This window comes from Glycine soja, chromosome 5 (genome assembly GCF_004193775.1).
Source record: "Glycine soja cultivar W05 chromosome 5, ASM419377v2, whole genome shotgun sequence".
Lineage (NCBI taxonomy): Eukaryota > Viridiplantae > Streptophyta > Magnoliopsida > Fabales > Fabaceae > Glycine > Glycine soja.
The window spans coordinates 15,991,713-16,012,816 of NC_041006.1; the positions used below are offsets into that span (position 1 = coordinate 15,991,713).

Here is a 21,104-nt window from a genome sequence, read left to right on the forward strand (position 1 = left end):
TTCGGAGCAGCTTCTTCTTCAATATTTTTATGAAGGACTCAGCAATATGGAGAGAAGTATGATAGATGCTGCTAGTGGTGGAGCCCTTGGAGACATGACTCCTGCTGAAGCCAGAAATTTAATTGAGAAGATGGCTTCCAACTCCCAACAGTTTAGCGCCAGAAATGATGCCATAGTCATTAGAGGAGTGCATGAGGTAGCTACAAGCCCATCTGCATCATCTGAAACTAAGAAGCTTGAAGGCAAACTGGATGCATTGGTTAACTTGGTAACCCAGCTGGCCTTGAATCAGAAATCTGTACCTGTCGCAAGGGTTTGTGGTTTGTGCTCCTCTACTGACCACCATACAGACCTTTGCCCTTCCATGCAGCAACCTGGAGCAATTGAGCAGCCTGAAGCTTATGCTGCAAATATTTACAATAGACCTCCTCAACCTCAGCAGCAAAATCAACCACAGCAGAACAATTATGACCTCTCCAGCAACAGATACAACCCTGGATGGAGGAATCACCCTATAAGATTTTCATTAAATTATTCATATATTATTATATATTTATAAAATTACTTTTAAACATGAAAAATTTTATTTGTGTCAAAAATTAGTATATTATAATAATTTTTAATTATAATTTCTAAATTTTATTCAATGAATGACACACTTTAGATAAAAAAAAAAATTAAAAAAACTGGGAATAAAAATTAATTCCTTGGGACTTTGTACCGTACTTATACCATTTGTAATGGCATAAAAAGTCAACTCTACTGGGTAACTGTCCACCCCCTCCCCCCTCCACAACAACCCTTCTTTAATTATTCTCATTCCCAATTTCTCGTTTGGGTATAAATACATAATTGTACCATACAATTAGTTGGATAAATCAAAATGAAAGAGGAGATATAATTAAAATAGTGGAGAGTAGTTAGTAGGTGATTATCTGGTTTTGGTTAGTCGGTTGGTTTAGAAACTAACTTATTAGGATAGAAGTGAGAGGCAACAGTAAATCTGCAAAAGGATTCCAAAAAATACAGATATTAAAAATAATTAATTATTGTTACTACTTTAATGTTATTAAGGATAAAATGGTCTAAAAAATGTGGAGACCAAAAACAGTTACACAAAGTTGTATCCCCTTTGTATAAATAGATAATTGTGCCATACAAATAGTTGGGTAAATCAAAATGAAAGAGAAGATATAAATTGAAATAGTGGAGAGTGGTAAGAGGGTGGTACACATAAGGATTTCAAAAAAATAAAGATTAAAGATGATTAATTATTGTTGCTACTTTAATATTATTAAGGATAAAATGGTCTAAAAAATGTTGAGACCCAAAAGAGTTATTCAAAGTTGTATTTCCTTTATATATTGGTATAGGTATAGGTTATTATTATTATTATTATTATAAAAAAAACTGAAATATAAATATTTATTATATTAAAAAATAAGTCTATTTTTTAATAATTAAAATTATTTAATATGGTATTAAAAATGTTTATTAATTAATTCAAGTAGTTGTTAGCAATTATTTTCTCTAAAAAAATATTTTTAGATGTTAAGTGCTCAATATAATATTCAAGTGATATCAATACAATATTAATATAATAATTCTTAATTTTATTTTATTTTTTTTTAAATTTTAGTTGAAGAAATTTTCACAAATATTCTTGAGATACTATTATTTGAGACTACTATATGAGACAAGATCAGTTCACACCACTGTACAGTCAAATCTTATTTGTAAAAATCATTAATATTTTTATACAACTTTTATATTTAAAAATTATCATTTGAACAATCGATTTATATATATGTATATACTATAAATACAAATATCACTACAATATTAACATGAAAATAAACATCATCATACTTAATTTCACTAATATTATTAAAATTTATATAGTACTTTTTTATAATACATATTAAAATAAATAATTAATAAATTTACATACTAATAAATGATACTCTATATTTATCTTAAACAAGATAAAATTACATATCTTGAAATAAAAATAAGATGTTAATTTCTCATGCATTGCACGGGTTTACATATTAATAAGATATAAGAATTTTTTCTTTTTTTTTCTCTAGTAGTATTTTCAGTTTTTGAGTCACTTTTGTGGGTTCTATATTGGACTCTACTTAAATATATTTTATCAATTAGTTAAGAAGAGACATTAAAAAAATTTTAATTTTTTTGAAATGTAAGTAATTCTTGAAAGTTCTTAGGAGGAACTCAACCTCTATACTAAAGATCTTCAAAACATGTACAATGATAGATCTAGTGAAGAAGAGTTTTTGAGCCCAATAACCTATATCAAAATCCCTCATTGCTCTAGGGATCTCAAAGACATATTATACCTGCTCAAAATTTCAATGCAAGTGCCCAACTGAGTCAGGAATTATATCCCTAAAATAACAGATTTAAAATTATTCCACAATCTAGAAACGTTCAATAAAATTGCTCTCACGGGTATTGAGTTTGGCGTTGAACCTAGACGAGATTCTAGTTATATGGTCCTCTCTTTGCACACGATGCTATCGTCGAAACGTTTAAGCCCCACTGAGACTGCATTCGTTGAATTCAAGTTTTCTCTGCGAAGCGTAACAACAAGAAGATGGAAACGTTAACGGGAATTTTGGATGGTGAGGAGTAATGACTGTAGACAGAAAAAGAGATTTTGGATTAATTTTATTTTTAAAAAAATAGAATTATAATTACCCTTTTATTTATATTGGCTTAAATAAAGAAAATTATGTTTTTAAGAGAAAAGATGCTAGATACTAACATATGTTAGAAAATCCATATACACACATATATATATATATATATATATATATAATATTATTAATATCAACATTATTAATAAGCTTGGTAGGCTCCTTTGCTTATTTATGTTCATTGGCCTACTTAGACCTATAGATTTAGTGGCTTCTTTATGAACCTTCAATAAAACAGTCATGTAAATGATTTTGAGGTCAAATCAAACTTTTAAATAGATCAAGTTAATTTCTAAAAAATAAATTGTAATAAATAAATAGGTTAAATATAGGATTAATAATTATAATGTAAGTCAGATTAATTAAAGTCTAGTCTATTTTCACCCAACACTCTAGTTAGTTAAATTCAAATCTTTAACTATATATAACTTAAAAATATCAAGTCCAATACTATTTAAGTAAATTATTTACTGAATTTTTGTAATAACTTTGAATGTCACAATTCACTTACAAAAGAGGAGTAGTGTAATTCAAACTTCTCTATTATAGAAAAATATTATCTATTTAGTTTTAATTTTAAATATTTGTTATCTCAGTTAACAAGGTATGATTATTTACCTATCCAACTATCAAATTTAAATTAACTAAGTATGTAATGAATGAATGTATTTATAAAACTTTTGTTTTAGATTGATAGTGTAATTATTAAAAAAAACATAAACAGTTTTTTAAGGTGAATGATTGGAAAGTGGTTTAGGAATCTTTATCCTTCTCTTTATCGGTGATGATGTATATTTGTTTAGATTTTACAAGATATATATTATTATCTGCTTAAGAGGTGACATAATATAATCGATCCTAGATAGTGGGGTCATGGGAAAGGAGAGCTTATAAGTTTAGCCAAAAGAACTTGTAATGAGATTATGAATATAGAAATGAGAGTTGAAATCATGTTAAACAAATTGAGGTAATGAATGTATGGTTGAGGATTTGAATTGTGTTAACAAGATAATATAACTATGTGGATATAATGATGATGATCCGTTAAATAGATTTGTGTAATTTTTTCTCTGGTCTTATGATATTTTTTTGTTTTGTTTTGTGATATGTTTTTTCATCAATTTAACAAATTTCCCACGTGATATAAGCCAAAACCATATGTAGCAACACCTCCTGATATCCCTTTCTTCTCCATCCTATGAAACTTTATTAACTTTTTGGATGGTAAACTACACAAATTATAACCTAAGTAGTAGTTGTGTCACCCTCAAAACCAGGTTGCAGAAATCCATTATGGCACAGATGGCTAACATCACCCTTCATATTTAAGGTCCATTTATCCTCACCGTACAAGCGAAAAACAGCGATGGATGCATTGTCTATTTTCCCTTTATACCTTCCTGTTGCATTGGCCCACCTGTAAAGAGTTTCGATGGATGCCCCATGAGTGACAACAACAACTCGCTCCCCTGCAATTAATAATGATAGCATCAGCCTAATGTAGCAGTTAGTGGAGGGACCTTTTCTTATTTTTCATGGCGCAAGTGGAAGGACTTTGGAAAAGGGACAGATTCATGATTGGTACTTAATCGATTAAAGTTTTACTTCAATATAAAAGCTGGATAAACTATCTTCTTGATCTTTGTATATTTATTGGATAAAAAGATCTATCAATAAATTATTGATTTGAGTGATTTTGATTCAATTTATTTAAGTAAAGTCTTAAATTAAAGTTTTTAGATAAAAAAATATAATTAAAAAAAACTTGATTAAAAATAGAATTTCATATTAATCATCTATAAACAAATGAATTCTTAACACCAATATCATGATCAAAATAAAAAAAAAATACTAAAAGGATCTGATCCTCTCATTTCTAATAAATAAAAGAATCACAAAAACATAATGTCATGATATGCGGAAGGATTGTCACTAGTAGAGTAGCCTATATACCTTTATGTTTTCTTCCAATTTTCAGCAACGCAGATTTGCAGCGTTCAAACAGTTGAACAAAACTTTCTCCACCACCCTGCACGTAACGGTATATATATCGTTAAATTATATATTTCCTCTATTTCTTTTTATTTATAAAACTCAATTATCTAATTCATCAATAAAGAAAAATAATTAATTTAGTTGATAATAATAAATTTATCTTAAATTTACATTTTTTTTCTAAAACTAACTTTTGTCATTAATATTCTTCTCTCTCTTCTTTCCTTAGATATATATATAAAACTCTTTTAACTAATTCACATCATTTTAAAAAAATTAATTAATATAATTAATAACATTAAATTTATTAACAATAGATGTTATTTTTTCAAAATTACTCTTAAAATTATTGGGACTCTTGACAAGAGATAACTCATTTATTTTTTTAATACATAACATTTGTTGTAAAGTAACTAAGGATAATAAAATAAAAAAATAATTAATGAAAAAAATAACTTAAAAAGAGTCTTATAAGAAGAAATAAACAAAATTGAAGGAAGAGTTAGGTATGGGAATAGTAATGATTTGTCAGTACATCCTCTCTCTTGATTAATTAGGAGTATTTTTAATCTAAAAATAATTAATAAAAAATATTATAGATTGAATCTTATAAAAAAGAATAAACATATAATTTTAAATTTAAATCTTATAAATAAAAACATAAAAAAGAATCATAGAGCATACATAATTTTTTTTATGAGTGAAACATACATAATTTGAATTTTGCTATCACTCTACACACAATTACAGATATTTATAACAGTTCATCTTAGCATTTTTTTTTTCCAAATGGATGATGATCTAATTGATCTTAAAGCAGCTATAATTTTGAGTTCTCTAATCGAGCATCTCTCATTTCATATTTCTCAAAAAAAAAAAAATAGATAGTCAAATCCAAAGTATGTTCTTCAGCTGTTACTAGCTAGAAATCTCATTACGTACAATCTAGGAATTTAATGCTAACCATTTGACTTGTAATGTACTTACAGGGAGCTCTCGATCATCATTCTTAGACTCCAAAGCCTCGTAACCTATGGGATTAGTTGTTGCTAATTCACGATAAGGATGGCCTTGAAGATCCCCCATGTGTCTTTCTCTTAGGTCCAAATCCTTGACAACCTAGAGTTTCAATCAAAGGTAAACATTACTAAAAAAATATAGGTGCTAACAAGATCACTTATAAGTCATAACAGATCAATCATAATAAACCAAAAAACATAACTAACTAAGAAGGGGTATGCTTATAATTTTGTAAAAGAAAAGGCCCCTACTATTCTTTATTGACATTAATCTTTTGTTACTATCTAAGGAAAAAAGATTCATCGCCGTTTATTTTATAAATACTTAGAAACAGTTAGATTACTTCATGCATAAAGGCACTGCAAGACTGGAACATCAATAAACCAAATGAACCGAATAACTCTATCATTGAGCATGTTAAAATGGAAATCATGAATGATTAGGCTATTATATAAAATATGTTTCTAGGTTCAGTAAAAATTGATATTTATTCTCATACATTAATCAATTTGGATTCCTGAACTCTAGAAAATAGTGATTTTTGTCCCACATTACAAAAACGAGAGGATGGACAAAAACCACTACTTTTTCTAAAAGTTAGGAACTAAACCTATCAAATTTGAAATTCAAAGACTAAAATAAGTTTCATTAAAAGTACAAAAACTTAAAACATATTTTATCCTAAATATGACAACTGAATCAATGAAATGGAACATTTGAAGAATATCCAGTATGTGTTCAAACCTCTAGCCCTCCACATTTGACTGCAATTATCTGTGCTGTTTCAAAAGCCCGTTGAAGGTCAGAAGAATATATAGCAGAGATCTTTGGTTCCCTGGATAGTCTATTAGCCACCTACAATAAATAATAAAATTTACATGAAGTAGGATCATAAAGCACAAAAAACAAAGATATAAGTTAAGGGTCCAGTTTTGGTTTTGTATAAAGAATTTAGATAATCCAATAAACGTGACTTACAGCAACTGCTTGTTGTCTTCCAGTTTCATTTAATTCAATATCCACTTGTCCCTGTTTACATATGAGTATTAGTGTGAAAATTGAACATGGTCAAAGCAAGAAAACTCAAAGGAACCTCATATTTAAGAAAGAACGAATAAGAAGAGAAATGTTATTAAATGCAAGCACATAAGTCGTAGATTTCATATTGTAGTACAAGGACAAGGAGAAATAGTTAAGACACTGAAAGCATTTTGTTATGAGCAATACGACTGATCTTTTCTAACATTAACCAATGGAATGGAATATTGGTAAATCGGTACAAATATTGATGTTTTTATTAAACTAATTGTAAAAATATTTTCGGAAGTGCATAACTTCCCCCGCTACTTTGAAAAGAAAAAAGTTTGTAACTTATGGAGAAGAAAATATTAAGTTTGTTATTTTAAGGAAGTAAATACTTCTTAAAAAAACAACAATGGTACAAAACTTCTACTCAAGTCTCAAAACATCAAAAGTTGTTTAGAGAATGCTGTAAATGACCTACCAATATATACCATTTTCCCAATGATGTACCGTAGGCTAGTGTCTATAGCCTATATGCAAAACTAAGTCTAGAATAAAATTACAGAGGAATTTGGCAGTTAAAGTTAAGTGATGGAAAATAAATTACGTGACATAAAAGTATGCGCTATTAGATTGATTATAGCCGAAGTTGACCTTTTGACTCTTCCAACATGAAGTAAAAATAACGTGTAAATCTGTGTTTCTAAGAGGCAATTGTGATATCACTTTCCTTTAAAACTAATAGACTTCCTTTTTAATTTGTTTTCTCCAAAATCCCTATTTCTCATAAAGTGTTTTATAGAAGCATGATTCTTAATCTTGTGAATAGAAAATCATATTACTCCATATTCACCTACTATTACTCCTCCTCTTCACTCATTTTAATTTTTCCCTTTCTTCACATGTGCCTCCTATTCAAAAATTCATCTTTCATCTTCCACTTACATAGACACAGGAAAAAGAGGACCACTTAGAGCAATGCATAAACACCCACATTAGATACCCAAGGCAAAGCGTGGTGCAACAAGTCAGTAAGATCATCATTTGCAACAACATCATCAAACAAAATCTTGTTGAGATCGGCAATAACGGAAGGGGAAGCGATGAGGAAATTGTTTTTGTCATCTTCTATGGCAGAAAAGGAAGAGACAATGATCATTGCAATTATTGGAGGACAAGAGGGGGAGTGTATGGATATATCTACAGGTTGCAGTAAAATAGGGCATCATTATGGAGGGTGCTTTTGGAAAAATAAAAGGGGAGTGTATAAGTAAAGTGTGAAGTGGAAATAGCAACTTCCTCAGATTATAAAATGAGCCCAAATCACAAATGCACTCCTTTTTTCTTCCTTCCACCTCCAAATATTTTGAATTTTCCAATATTGCCCTCCCTTTATAACAACATGACCATGTCGGAAGTGTATAGGTATTCCAGAATATGATTTTTTGGAATAGGCTTTTTGGATTACCTATACACTTCCAAAATAGTCATTCCAAAATATGATGTTTATATTTCGGAATAGATATTCCATAAATGTTTAGGTAATTCCAACAACCTATTCCAAAATATGAAAATCATTTTTTGGAATACCTATTATGAATAGGGGTGTTCACTTGTAAACTCGAATTGATCTAAACATACTCAAACAGTTTGGGTCGGGTTTTTTTTTTTTTGCATTCAAGTCAAACTCAACCCATTCCATTCAAACCTATTGAGTTTTAGATTGGGTCATGAGTTTTAATATCGAGACATGTTGACCTGTTAATTTGTATTAACTTATTGGTATATATATAAAATATATATTTTTAATTTTGAAAAATCAACTACTATTATTATTAGACTTAGTAAATAAGAGTGAGACTATCTCTTCTATTCACAGTTCTCTTGATTTCACTCAGTCACTCATGAAATTAGAGTTTTAACTCCCAATTGGTTGTAGAACATCTATTTTTCTTTTTAATTTGTTTTAAACTATTTTAGATTTAGTTGAAGTTTCAACAACACTACTTAGGTGGTGGAATATTTTTAGGCATGGGTGTGGCATCCGCACCCATCATTCTCCTCAATCTACATTATTGAAACAAGAATAAAGGTCCGTGTTAAAATTAATGTCTCATGTGAGAGGCATGCGACTTATATAGGGACTAATAAATAAATAATTAATAATGAAAGATTAAATTGTAATTGGATTAAATAAGAGAAGTTTCTAGAGATAGTTGTTACTTGATGGGAGTAGTGGTTATAAAGTGGTGAATACTCACTAATATAAAACAGGGTTCCCTTCCTGACAGAAAAGTGTTCTCTTTGATCTCTAACCATCACAAATGTAGAGAGAGAAAAAGAATAGTCAAGGAAGTGAAATCTTGTTTCTCTTCTCTTCCAAGAAATCAAAGTGCACCAGAGAGAAGTCTCACTTTGGAGAAAGATATGCATTGTTTATCGATTAAGTGGGAGAATCATATATTTCAAGATCCTATTGGTTTTCTATAATTGTTAATCAAAAACCCTTAAGTTTTACAGTCAAGCCTGTGTCAATTGTGAAAAGGGAAATGATAGACCTTGCAATAGTTGAAAATTTTTCTATTAATTCTGAAGGCAAGCCATCCCCATTTCCCCAAAACAACTCCTTGAGAAATTAGAAATCACACAAGGGATCTCCAGCAAGCAATACAAAGAATCCATCAAAGGAAGCTCTCATTATCTATAATTTTATAATTAATTAATTTTTGTATATTAAATTGAAGTCTATTAACTTAAGAGTAAAGAATTGTCTCTATTTTTTTTCAATGTATGGAATTATCATATTTCCACTATTTCATAAAATATTTACTACATTTTGTGAATCCTAATATATCTAATTGTTAATACTATAAAAATTTCCTATATCTATAAATTTACAAATCATAAATATAAAGTTTTGACAAGTTATATTAAATTAGTAGTTGATTTACATAATTTATTTTTCTAAAATTGTTGTTCAATTTTTTAAATATATTTATACATAATAAAATAAAATATTCATTACTAACAATGAGAACATTTCTCGAAAAAAAAAAGTATTAATTTTTTCCTCGTAAATTTTTTCGTATTCATTTGGTCAATGTAAAAATAAATACATGTGTAATTTGATTACAAATGAATTAAATAATTTATGGCGATTAAAAAACCCCAAAATGAATTAAACAGTTTATGGCGACTAAAAACCCTCCAAAATTACAATTTTTCGTCATTTCCTGGGCGATATTCCTGCACTTTCTGATCAAATTAGGGAGAAGATGAATCAATAATGGATATTGGTGTATTTTGAGTGTACCTGGGAAGATAGAAAGTGAAAGTAATTAAGTTTGTTAGCCATGTCAAGGAATCATCTAACGAAGTTACCATTAACTAGCTACTCCTAAAACCCAGTTTTAGATTGCGGTTGATTAGCGTATCATGTATCAAAAGGCCAACTACTACAAAGGCAAGGAGATGCTGATTGAAGAGGATGAAGATGCTCCACCAACCACTTTTTCAAGGCTCGTCTTGGTCGACTTTTTAAACATGAGTTTGAAGCTCTGGAGCAAAAGACCGAGCTAACTAATTGGTACGCCATGAAGCAGTTCCACAAACTTAGGAGAGTTGCTCTGGTTTGGAACCTAATGAGAAGCCACCTGCAGATGTAGTCCACCATGAAATTGGATGTTGATATCCAAACATGAACCACAATTGCTTCACTCAAGAGACTCTTTTCAACATGATCTATTCACGAAAAGGGAGTTTTATGATGTGTCTGATTGCACCTTTTCCTTTGTGGTGTTCCTGCCTTTCTCCAGATACTTCTTCACTCATCATATGGATCCTATCATTAAAGAAGTAGAGTTAGATGTTGAAACTGAATCTTCTTCCATGGTTGTTCAAGCATATAATCCTCCACCCTTATGCGCACATGTTTGTATGATCAAGGTTGAACTTGTTAGAACAAGGTAAGCACTTGCTCAAGCATTGAAGGATCATGCTCATGCTGGAAAAAAGGATTGCAAGTGGTTTATGATTTAGGATTATTTTTTATAAGAAGATCACTGGATGGAAACCTCCTCGTCCTCCTACACCTCCAGACAATCTTATTCATCTCTCATCCGATTCTGATTACTCTAGTGATGAGTTTCTACGAAATCTTGATGAATAAGATGCCAAACAAAAGGGGGACATAAAGTAAAAGCTAAAGTGCACGACATCATCTAAGAGGGAGCCAAAAATCTTAAGAAAACATCAATTCAAGAAGATTTTTTTTTATGATTCAAGTTTTAAATTTTTGTCCTTAAACTTTTTGTTCTGTACTTGAAACACATATTCTTGATGTGAAATTTCTTATATGAATAAAATGAGATGTTTTTTGTTATCTGTTCGGACTCTATCTCAAAATCTTATGATGTATTATGATCTATTTATGATATATACTTTCTGCATCTGATAAGACTGACTAACACTTTAATGTGAAATCTTATAAATTTGCCTTCAACTTTTAAATTTGTGTTTGTTTGACATAAAAAAAAGAGGGGGGGGGGGGGGGGGAGAGATTGTTAAGTCAAAAGATGAACCAGGACCCTTGATTATTTTGATTAAATGTAAACAAATACAAAGGTTAAAAGTTATGTCTTATATGCTATCAGAACATGTTTCGTGAAGTCTGCATCTGATGTTTCAAATGATAGCAAGATGGAATCATGATTTGATATGACATTTAAGACTTCATTTAATACTCCGTGTCTAAAATCTATTTTGTAGAGGCATTCTCCTAGGATCTGTCGAATCCTATGAAGAATAAATGAGGTCAAGCTTTGAAAGTCCTTAATCGCCATAAAAATGAGTTCTCTGTTGCACAAACCTGCTCTAACACAAAAGGAAGTGGTTTTATGTTGTAGTGTTCAACACCCCAATGAAGAAGAGTGATTTTCCAGTATAAAGAAGTACACGAATTTAATGCACGCACTTAATGTCCCAATGGCCACATTCTTCAAACACAAGTTTAAGAGAAGAAATATATTCGTTTAGAGACAACATACACTTGATTGAAGGAGGCCTATACCTACCAAAAACTTTGAAGACATGAACAACTAACTAAAGCGCTCATATTCAAATTCTTTCTGTAAAAAGCTCTTTGTGTAAATTCTTGTAAAGTTTAGAATTGTTCTCAAAACACTTTGATTATCTTGAGAGAAAAGACTACATGCTAAGATTGTATGTCCATCTATAAGACAATTGAGTGTTAGTCATTATGCAATCAAACAAACAAATTTTTTTATTTGTATTAGAGCCAACAATGACTTGATAGGACAAAAAAATACTAGTTGTAACAAGCTTGGTGTAGAACTTGAGTTAAGGAGGCAGGAGTGATAGTGATAAATACTTGCAACTTATTAAGTTAGTGAAATTTGATTATTTGTTAAGAATTGGACGTGGTTGAGATGAACCAATATAATTTCTTATCTGTTTATTTTCTCTTATGTGCTTTAAATTGACTCAAGGTTCGAATTTGATCTTTGCTTCTGAAAAATTTTGTTTGTTTTACAAAATCTAAAACTATCATCTAAATTGGCCTATGAAAATTTGATATTTGTTTTCTTAGATACTCATCATTAGACGATAACATCGTTATTTTCTAAAAGGTTTTAAGTTTAATAAAAATTATAATTCAATCCCTCTTCTTGTGATATTCCTTTACAATATTAAAATTTATTTAATTTTTAACTTTTTTCTTCAAGAGGGGCCTGTGATTAAATGTTAGTTAATTTCAAAGTCGAGTGAAAGATAAGAGTTGTATTAGATTCTCGAAAGTCAATGTTGTTGTAGATCAATATGTCAGGCTCGAATCAAGGACTTGGGTTAAGTTCTTATTTGAGCCTTCAGGTAATTCGAGGGATACTGGCTCTCGAAAGTCAATGTAAAACTTGTCAATACGCGCTAAACACATATCATTCATGATAAATATGATCATGCGCGTGATGCATGTAGTTAACTTATCTAAGTGAAATAAGGTTTTTATTGTTGTTTTAACTCCTTTATTCCTTAATTTTGGATCCATACATGCCTCAAATATACTGGGCAGAAATTAAGGACCGGAGATAATGAGAGGGCAACCTTCACATTTCTCAGTCTAGCTAGATAGATTTTGTAAGAACAGATTCGTATGGCTCAATAGGTTTCAACCCGCGAGTCTTTGTATAACATATGCAATATTAAATTATTCAATTAAATTAAAAAAAAAATCATACGCCGGCGAAGGAAAAATAAAATAAAGTACCTGAACTCTTCCCTGGGAATTCCAAGCTGTTTCACCGTGACGCACCACAACAATCTCGGCATAATCTGGATGGGGATAGCTATAGCCACCAACAGAAACATCATAGTTATCAATTACTTTGAGGATTAAGGAAATATTAAATTACAAATAGTACAAGAAAAAAACCTTGCAATTGTCTTCAGAGAATTTCATTAAATGGATTATCTGATTTCCATCTTTCATACACACATGCGTAATAATTAAGCACTACATATATATATATATATATATATATATATATATATATATATGAACACTCCAAATGAAAAATTGAGGAAGGGAAAGGAACCTGGGAAGGGAATCGGTGGTGGCCATTCTTAGTGACGAAGGTTTGCTTGATTTGGTTACAACAACTAAGAATTTGAAACACAAAGATGAAAGAAGAGACAGACAATGAGCACAAGAGGAAAAATACTGAGGTGTATAATATATATGGATGATCGTTAATGTGGTTGTTAATTTTGTTTGCACTCAATACTTTCGTTTCCTCGTTGCTTCGCTTTTGTTTTAATATTGTCGTTTTACAATTCGTCGTTGCTTCGCTTTTGTTAATAATTTTCCACGTTTTTTCCTATAATATACTTCTTTTGGGTTGACGCAGTTTCCCTATAATATACTTTTTTGGGTTGTCCCCTCACTTTAGAATTTGACAACTATTTCGGGGGTTAGTTCTTATTAGTTTATGCTTAGTATTCCATTTGTTAATTCTTTTCTCAATAATTTAATCCTTTGTTGCTTAGTGTTACACTTGTTAATTTCTCTATAAAATACTTTTTTGGGTTCATGTTTCAATTAAATAATTATTTCGTGATTAGTTGGAACCCGGAGCAATTGGATGATATTATTTCGTGTAATTGGCCATTTGATAAAAAATTCATATATTGGATAGGACATGGATAAATATTATTTCGTGTAATTCGCCATTTGATAAAAAAAAAAAACCATATATTTGATAGGACATCCAGTGCCTATTCAACCCCAGAAGAGACCAAAACAACATACTAGATAGTTATTAGCTCAAGGTAGGAGGCAATGATTGCATTTACCAATTCATGAGATTAGACCACCTAATCTTCTTATAGGACAGATTACCCATATGGTAATCAGTGCACACAAGCTTAAGGTTCAAGACTCAATAAAGTTGGTATAAAAAAGGTAGGATCCCCAAGAAAAAATCATTATTCATTGAATGGACATTTATTATTCGTATTTATTGCTCTAAATCAAACCCTTACTTGAGCGTTAGAGTAACTTTTGCAGGTACCCTCCTCTTTCGGATCACATCATTCGGACAAAGTGAAGAAGCAAGAAGAACACAAAGGACCCTTTGGCACAAGGAATAGTGTTTGATCATATTGTGATTGGAACATTTTTGCGCCCACCTTGGGGTGGTGTAATATAGTCCCCGACCCCACAAAATATGGCAATTACACGAACTAGAACAAACACAGCTGCAACATAACAACCTGGGAATCATCAGCATGAAGAATCGCACGTGGAGGACCAAATTGACCTATCCCCAATGGTGAAGAGATTATCAGTGCAAGTAGTGGATATGCATCGGCATCACGCTGAAGAGGTAATGACCCTTCGCTAGGAGAATGCACAACTACAAGAGGGTAGTCGGTCTTGACGACCTGAAAATGAAACACCCTCTAGAGCAGAGGCAGAGTCAATAACCTTTGAGATGTCAAAGGCCACCAATGTTAGTGTTCGGCAGGACACATACCCCTAGTCCATAAACACATTGGGGAAGCAACTACTTCAATTCAAGAATCCCTTCATCCCCGATATCATAGAGCTACCCTCCCTTCCAATTGGAAGAACTTGACTATCGAGAAGTACGATGGTGTCAGTGACCCAAATGAGCACTTTGATGTTTACATCACTTAAGTCAACCTGTACACTACTAACCATGTTGTCCTATGTCGAGTGTTCCCCACATCCTTGAAGGGTGTCAGGCCCTTCACTGGTTCACCCATCGGTGCCCAAACATTGTAGACTCCTTTGATACACTAACAACTCAATTTAGAACACAATTCGCAACTAGTACACCTCATCACCTAACATTAATGGTTCATGCTATAATAGCTTTCAAAAATTCTTGAAGGTAATATAATTGGTTGTTAGAAGGTTTGAATTACCAAATTCTGAAGTTTAATTCCTTCAAAAAAAATCCCATTGTGTAGTTGCTAGAATTTTTGTCCTTGTTCTAAGCCTTTGTTAGCCTAACCCTAAGCCTTTTTCTTGTCACAAATTAGTGGTTGAACCTTGTGTAAACTTTCTCTTGAATTGCTTTAGAACTCAAGGAGAATTCTAGAGTGGAAAAAGGAAAGAGTGCACAAAATTGAAAGAAAAAAAAAAGAAAGACATGATTCTTAGAGATGGAGAAAACACCGAAGGGAGAATTGTTGATGATTAGGCGGTTACTTGGCCGTCAATTGAAGTCTATGAAGGAAAGTCAAAGAGAAAACATTTTTCACACTAGATGTTTGATTAATGGCAAATTTTGCATGGTGATCATTGATGAAGGGAGTTGTACCAATGTGGCAAGTGCAAGACTTGTGTCTAAATTGAATTTAGTCACAAAACCACATCCTAGGTCGTATAAGCTTCAATGGCTTAGTGAGGGTGGAGAGGTGCAAGTAAGGAAGCAAGTGGAATTGGATATTTCCATTGGAAAGTACAATGATAAGGTGTTTTGTGATGTTGTTCCTATGGAGGCCAGCCACTTACTCTTGGGGAGACCATGGCAATTTGATAAGAGGGCTAATCATGATGGTTTCACCAACAAGATCTCTTTCACGCGTCAAGGCAAAAGATAGTGCTCAAACCATTGAATCCACAAGAAGTGTGTGAGGATCAAAGAAAAATAAGAGAGAAAATTCTTCAAGAAAAGAGAGAAAAAGAAAAAGAGAGCCAAACACTTGAGAGTTCAAAAAGTGAGGACATAAAGAGGAAAACACAAGAGAGGAAAAAGATGAGTGAAACACTTGAAGTGGGGGAGAATTTTCTAGCTACAAAAGGAGAGGTCAAAGGGTTGTTTCATTCAAAATAGCCCCTAACTTGTTGATTTGCAAAAATTATATGTTGACCACTAACACTTCGACAACTTTGAATTGCCTTCTAGTGTGAAAACTCTTTTGCAGGAATTTGAGGATGTGTTTCCATCAAGTGTTCCAAGTAGGTTGTCACCATTGAGGGGAATTGAGCATCAAATTGATCTCATGTCGGGAGCTTCTTTGCCTAATAGGCCAGCTTATAGGAGCAACCCTCAAGAGACCAAGGAGATCCAAAGACAAGTGGAAGAACTCATTGGTAAGGGATGGGTAAGAGATAACATGAGTCCATGTGCTGTCCCGGTAATTTTGGTTCCAAAAAAAGATGGTTCTTGGAGGATGTGCTCTGATTTTAGAGCTTTAAACAATATTACCATTAAATATAGGTATCCAATACCTAGACTTAATGATTTTCTTGATGAATTGCATGGTGCTTGTTTCTTTTCCAAAATTGATTTGAAAAGTGGTTACAATCAAATAAGGATTAAAGAAGGAGATGAATGGAAAACCGCTTTCAAAACTAAATATGGATTATATGAATGGTTAGTTATGTCTTTCAGTTTGACTAATGCACCAAGCACTTTTATGATATTAATGAACCATGTTTTGAGAGAATTCATTGGTAAATTTGTGGTGATGTACTTTGATGATATCCTTGTTTATAGCACAACCCATGATTTGCATGTTGCACACTTAAAATCAGTGTTGTGTATCCTTAGGAAGGAACAATTGTATGCTAACCTTGAAAAATGCATTTTTTGCAAAGACCATGTTGTGTTTCTTGGTTTTGTAGTGAGTTTCAAAGGGGTTCAAGTTGATGAAAAAAAAGGTCAAGGCTATCCAAGAGTGGCCTACACCTAAAAATGTGACTGAGGTGAGAAGTTTTCATGGCCTAACAAGTTTTTATAGACGATTTGTGAAGGATTTTAGTACCTTGGCAGCACCTTTGAATGAGATCATTAAAAAAAAATTGTTTTCAAATGGGGGGAGAAACAAGAAGAAGCTTTCAATGCTCTTAAGCAAAAGTTAACCAATGCCCCCATACTTGCTTTGCCAAATTTTTCAAAATCTTTTGAAATTGAATGTGATGCTTCAAATGTTGGGATTGGGGTTGTATTGTTACAAGAAGGTCATCCAATTGCTTATTTTAGTAAAAAATTAAGTGGTCCTACCCTTAACTATTCTACTTATGATAAAGAGTTGTATGGCTTAGTGAGAGCGTTGAAAACATGGCAACACTATCTTTAACCCAAGGAGTTTGTGATACATAGTGACCATGAGTCCCTAAAATACTTAAAGGGACAAGGCAAGCTAAACAGAAGGCATGCCAAATGGGTGGAATTTCTTGAGCAATTCCCTTATGTTATTAAACATAAAAAGGGAAAAGGAAATATTGTTGTGGATGCCTTGTCAAGGAGGCACTTTTTGCTTTCTATGTTTGAAAGAAAAATGATTGGATTTGATTGCTTGAAAGAAATGTATGAAGGAGATGACACCTTTGGTGAAATCTTCAAAAATTGTGAAAATTTTTCTAAAGATGGTTTTTATAGATATGAGGGCTACCTTTTCAAAGAAAATAAATTATGTGTGCCTAAGTGTTCTACTAGAAACTTGCTTGCGTGTGAAGCCCATGAAGGTGGATTGATGGGGCATTTTAGGGTCCAAAAGACCTTAGATACATTGAAAGAGCATTTTTATTGGCCTAACATGAAGAAAGATGTGCAAAAATTTTGTGAGCGTTGTATTGTTTGCAAAAAGGCCAAGTCAAAGGTAATGCCTCATGGTTTGTATACCCTTTTACCAATTCCGGATTCTCCATGGATTGATTTATCAATGGACTTTGTTTTAGGGCTGCCTAGAACAAGTAATGGTAAGGATTCCATATTTTTTGTTGTTGATAGGTTTTCTAAAATGGCTCATTTTATTCCTTGTAGGAAATTTGATGATGCTAATAATGTGGTGGATTTGTACTTCAAAGAAGTGGTGAAACTACATGGATTACCAAGAAGCATTGTTAGTGATAGGGACTCCAAGTTCCTAAGCCATTTTCGGAGGACCTTATGGGGAAAGTTGGGTACTAAGTTACTATTTTCTACTACTTGTCACCCTCAAACGGATGGACAAATGGAGGTCGTGAATAGGACTTTGGGTACCTTGCTAAGGACCATTTTGAAAAAGAATCTTAAAAGTTGGGAAGTTTGCTTACCTCACATTGAATTTTCTTATAATAGGGTTGTGCATAGCACCACTAGTTGTTCTCCTTTTGAGGTTGTTTATGGTTTCAATCCACTAACTCCTCTTGATTTGTTGCCAATGCCTAATATTTCAGTTTTTAAGCATAAGGAAGGACAAGCCAAAGTGGACTGTGTGAAAAAGCTCCATGAAAGAGTCAAGGCCCAAATTGAAAAGAGGAATGAGAGCTATGCTAGACAAGCAAACAAGGGGCGCAAAAAGGTTATTTTCCAACCCGGAGATTGGGTTTGGGTTCACATGAGAAAGGAGAGGTTTCTGGAGCAAAGTAAATCCAAGCTTCAACCAAGAGGGGATGGTCCATTTCAAGTACTTGAAAGGGTAAATGACAATGCATTCAAGATTGAATTGCCCGGTGAGTATAATGTGAGTACTACATTTAATGTGTTTGAATTAACTCTTTTTGATGCAGATGGAGAAGCCGATTTGAGCATAAATCCTTTTGAAGAGGGAGAGAGTGATGAGGACATGGTAAGGACTAAGGGCAAGGAACCTTTAGAAGAACTTGGAGGACCTATGACAAGGGCTAGAACAAAGAAGGCCAAGGAAGCTCTTCAACAAGTGTTAACCATGCTATTTGAATTTAGGCCCAAGTTACAAGTGGAGAAGCTTCGGATTGTCAATTGCACCATGTTCCAAGTTACAAGGGCGCCACCTTTGTTGAGTGGTTTTATTAGCATTTTGTTAGTTGAAATAAAGGCCCAAAATTGTGTTAAAGTGGCTGTCAATTCTCTTTGGATTTGCACCACCTATGGGCTTCTTTTAATTTGAAGAAATTAAGGTTTAATAAGGTGGAAACTCTAGGCTTGTGGCTGCCTCTTGGCTGACCAGGAGTTGCGCATTTTTCCACATGTTTTTTGTCTTAATTCTAGTTTTAATTAGGTATAATGACACCATCAATTGTTGTTATTGTCTTAATTCTATTTTTAATCAGGTATAATGACACCATCAATTGTTGTTATTGGTGATCATTTCATCTTCTCACTTTTGTAACCAACTTGATGCCATTCCTATTTATGGGCTCGCCACTTTCTCTCTCCTTGTCCATTCCATTTTCTGAATTTTCATACAAGTATTAAAAAAAATAAAAAATAAAACCTTTGAAGATCCATCCTCAACCCTTGTGCAAATGAGTTTACATCAGGGATAAGGGATGAAAGGATCAGCCACCTTGAGAATCTCGTTACACCCATTACACCTCTTTAGCGCAAGCTGTAACACCCTTCTACCCCAAGATACATACAATTGTAATATTTTCTAAATACATTTGTAGCGAAATTTAATTAAAAGGATGCATCAACTTTTTTTAAAAAAATAAACACTAATTTCGCAGTAAAAGTATTACATGCCAAATATTTGTAAACTTAAAGAAAACAAATCAATCACTACTAGAAAAAGACATTTAACATCGGTTTTCGATAAAACCCATGTTAACAAGAGGGTGGTGGCATAATTGTAAATAAAATGAGTTCGTTAACATCGGGTTTTTTCAAAAACCTGATGTTAACATCTTTATGTTGACATCAATTTTCCTAAAACCGATATTAACATGGTGTCTCTAACATCATTTTTAAAAAATCTGATGTTAACGAAGCGATGTTAACATCAATTTTAGAAAAAACCAATGTTAGCAAAAGCCACGTTAACATTGATTTTACCAAAGCCGATGTTAAGGAGGAAATTTTAACATCAATTTTTTTTAAAAAAACCGATATTAACATTATATGTTAACTTCGGTTTTTATGAAAAACTGACGTTGTTTTTGTTATATATAAATACCCTTCTCTTGCACCCATGGTCACTCCCACTCTCGGTTTAAACCTTTCCCTTTTGCGGCGCTGCAACTCCTTCGTCATCTTGGCCATAGTCTCACTTCCACGATACTACAACCCCTTGTCGCCATCAACTCGCTGTCGATCGTCAACTCGTGACGCTGTGAATTCCTCCCTCTTCTCCTTCTTCTTCGAACTCAAGCTCTCTCGCTTGCAATTTCTTCTTCTTCTTCTTCTGCGGTTTCTCAAGGTATGTCCTAAATCTAAACTCATCCTAGGTCATATAACTTTTTCTCTTTCACTTTTGTTTTGAATCAATTTGAGTTGTTTGTTGTGTGCTGTGTGATTGGGAGCCAATTTGGTTAAGAACTTATATCTTCACATTACATTCCAGTCAGGCAATTTGAGTTGGTTTTTTGGTCAACTTATATGGTTTGTATGCCTGAGTGTTTCTGATTCAGAGAATATCCAGACACACTAGTCTTTGTGGCTTACTATCTTACTCTCTTGCCACAATGAGTCAGTGCCTCTTAGACAAAGTATATCACAAAATGATTCTTGAGACTTCTTGTTTATTCACTAAACTGGAGCTAGCTAGCTATATATCGTACAACTATTGGTCAAAGAAAGAACCATATAAAATCATATAGAAATTGTCACAACCTACCCTACAACGGGCAACAAAAGTGTGTCTTCTAAAAAGAAAACATGTGGGAGTTGCCACCAACGTTTATTTAAGAAAAACGTTAGAAAAACCAAAAGAGGCTTGCGAATTTCGAAAATAAGGGTTCAGGAGTTGTTTACGCGTAGGGAAGGTATTAGCACCCCACCCTCCCGTCACAAGGGATGACAACCTTTAATCGAGTGTGCACAGTGTGACTTCAAAATTATTTATTTTTCCCTTTTTACATTTTTTATTTTTTTGGGGTCGACAAGGGGGCTA

The 21,104-nt window shown here is 32.5% G+C and overlaps 1 protein-coding gene across 1 annotated transcript; it reads right to left on the reverse strand.

Moving 5' to 3' along the window:
• Nucleotides 1-3,673: 3,673 nt before the first annotated feature.
• On the reverse strand, nt 3,674-13,563 carry LOC114412367 (phosphoglycerate mutase-like protein 4). Its single transcript, XM_028376224.1, has 7 exons — nt 13,370-13,563; nt 13,042-13,120; nt 6,714-6,764; nt 6,480-6,590; nt 5,703-5,834; nt 4,674-4,749; nt 3,674-4,189 (listed from the first exon to the last, which is right to left on the reverse strand). The coding sequence occupies exons 1-7, from the start codon at nt 13,393-13,395 to the stop codon at nt 3,966-3,968; spliced, it is 699 nt and encodes a 232-aa protein (XP_028232025.1). The 5' UTR covers nt 13,396-13,563; the 3' UTR covers nt 3,674-3,965.
• Nucleotides 13,564-21,104: the final 7,541 nt, after the last annotated feature.

Bases quoted from the DNA above. Each gene is read 5' to 3' on its own strand.
- LOC114412367 (XM_028376224.1), bottom strand. From the start codon at position 13,395: ATGGCCACCACCGATTCCCTTCCCAG. The intron at 13,121-13,369 runs GTTCCTTTCCCT...TGGTGGCTATAG, and splicing joins ACCACCGATTCCCTTCCCAG to CTATCCCCATCCAGATTATG. The intron at 4,190-4,673 runs GTATATAGGCTA...TATTAATTGCAG, and splicing joins AATTGGAAGAAAACATAAAG to GGGAGCGAGTTGTTGTTGTC.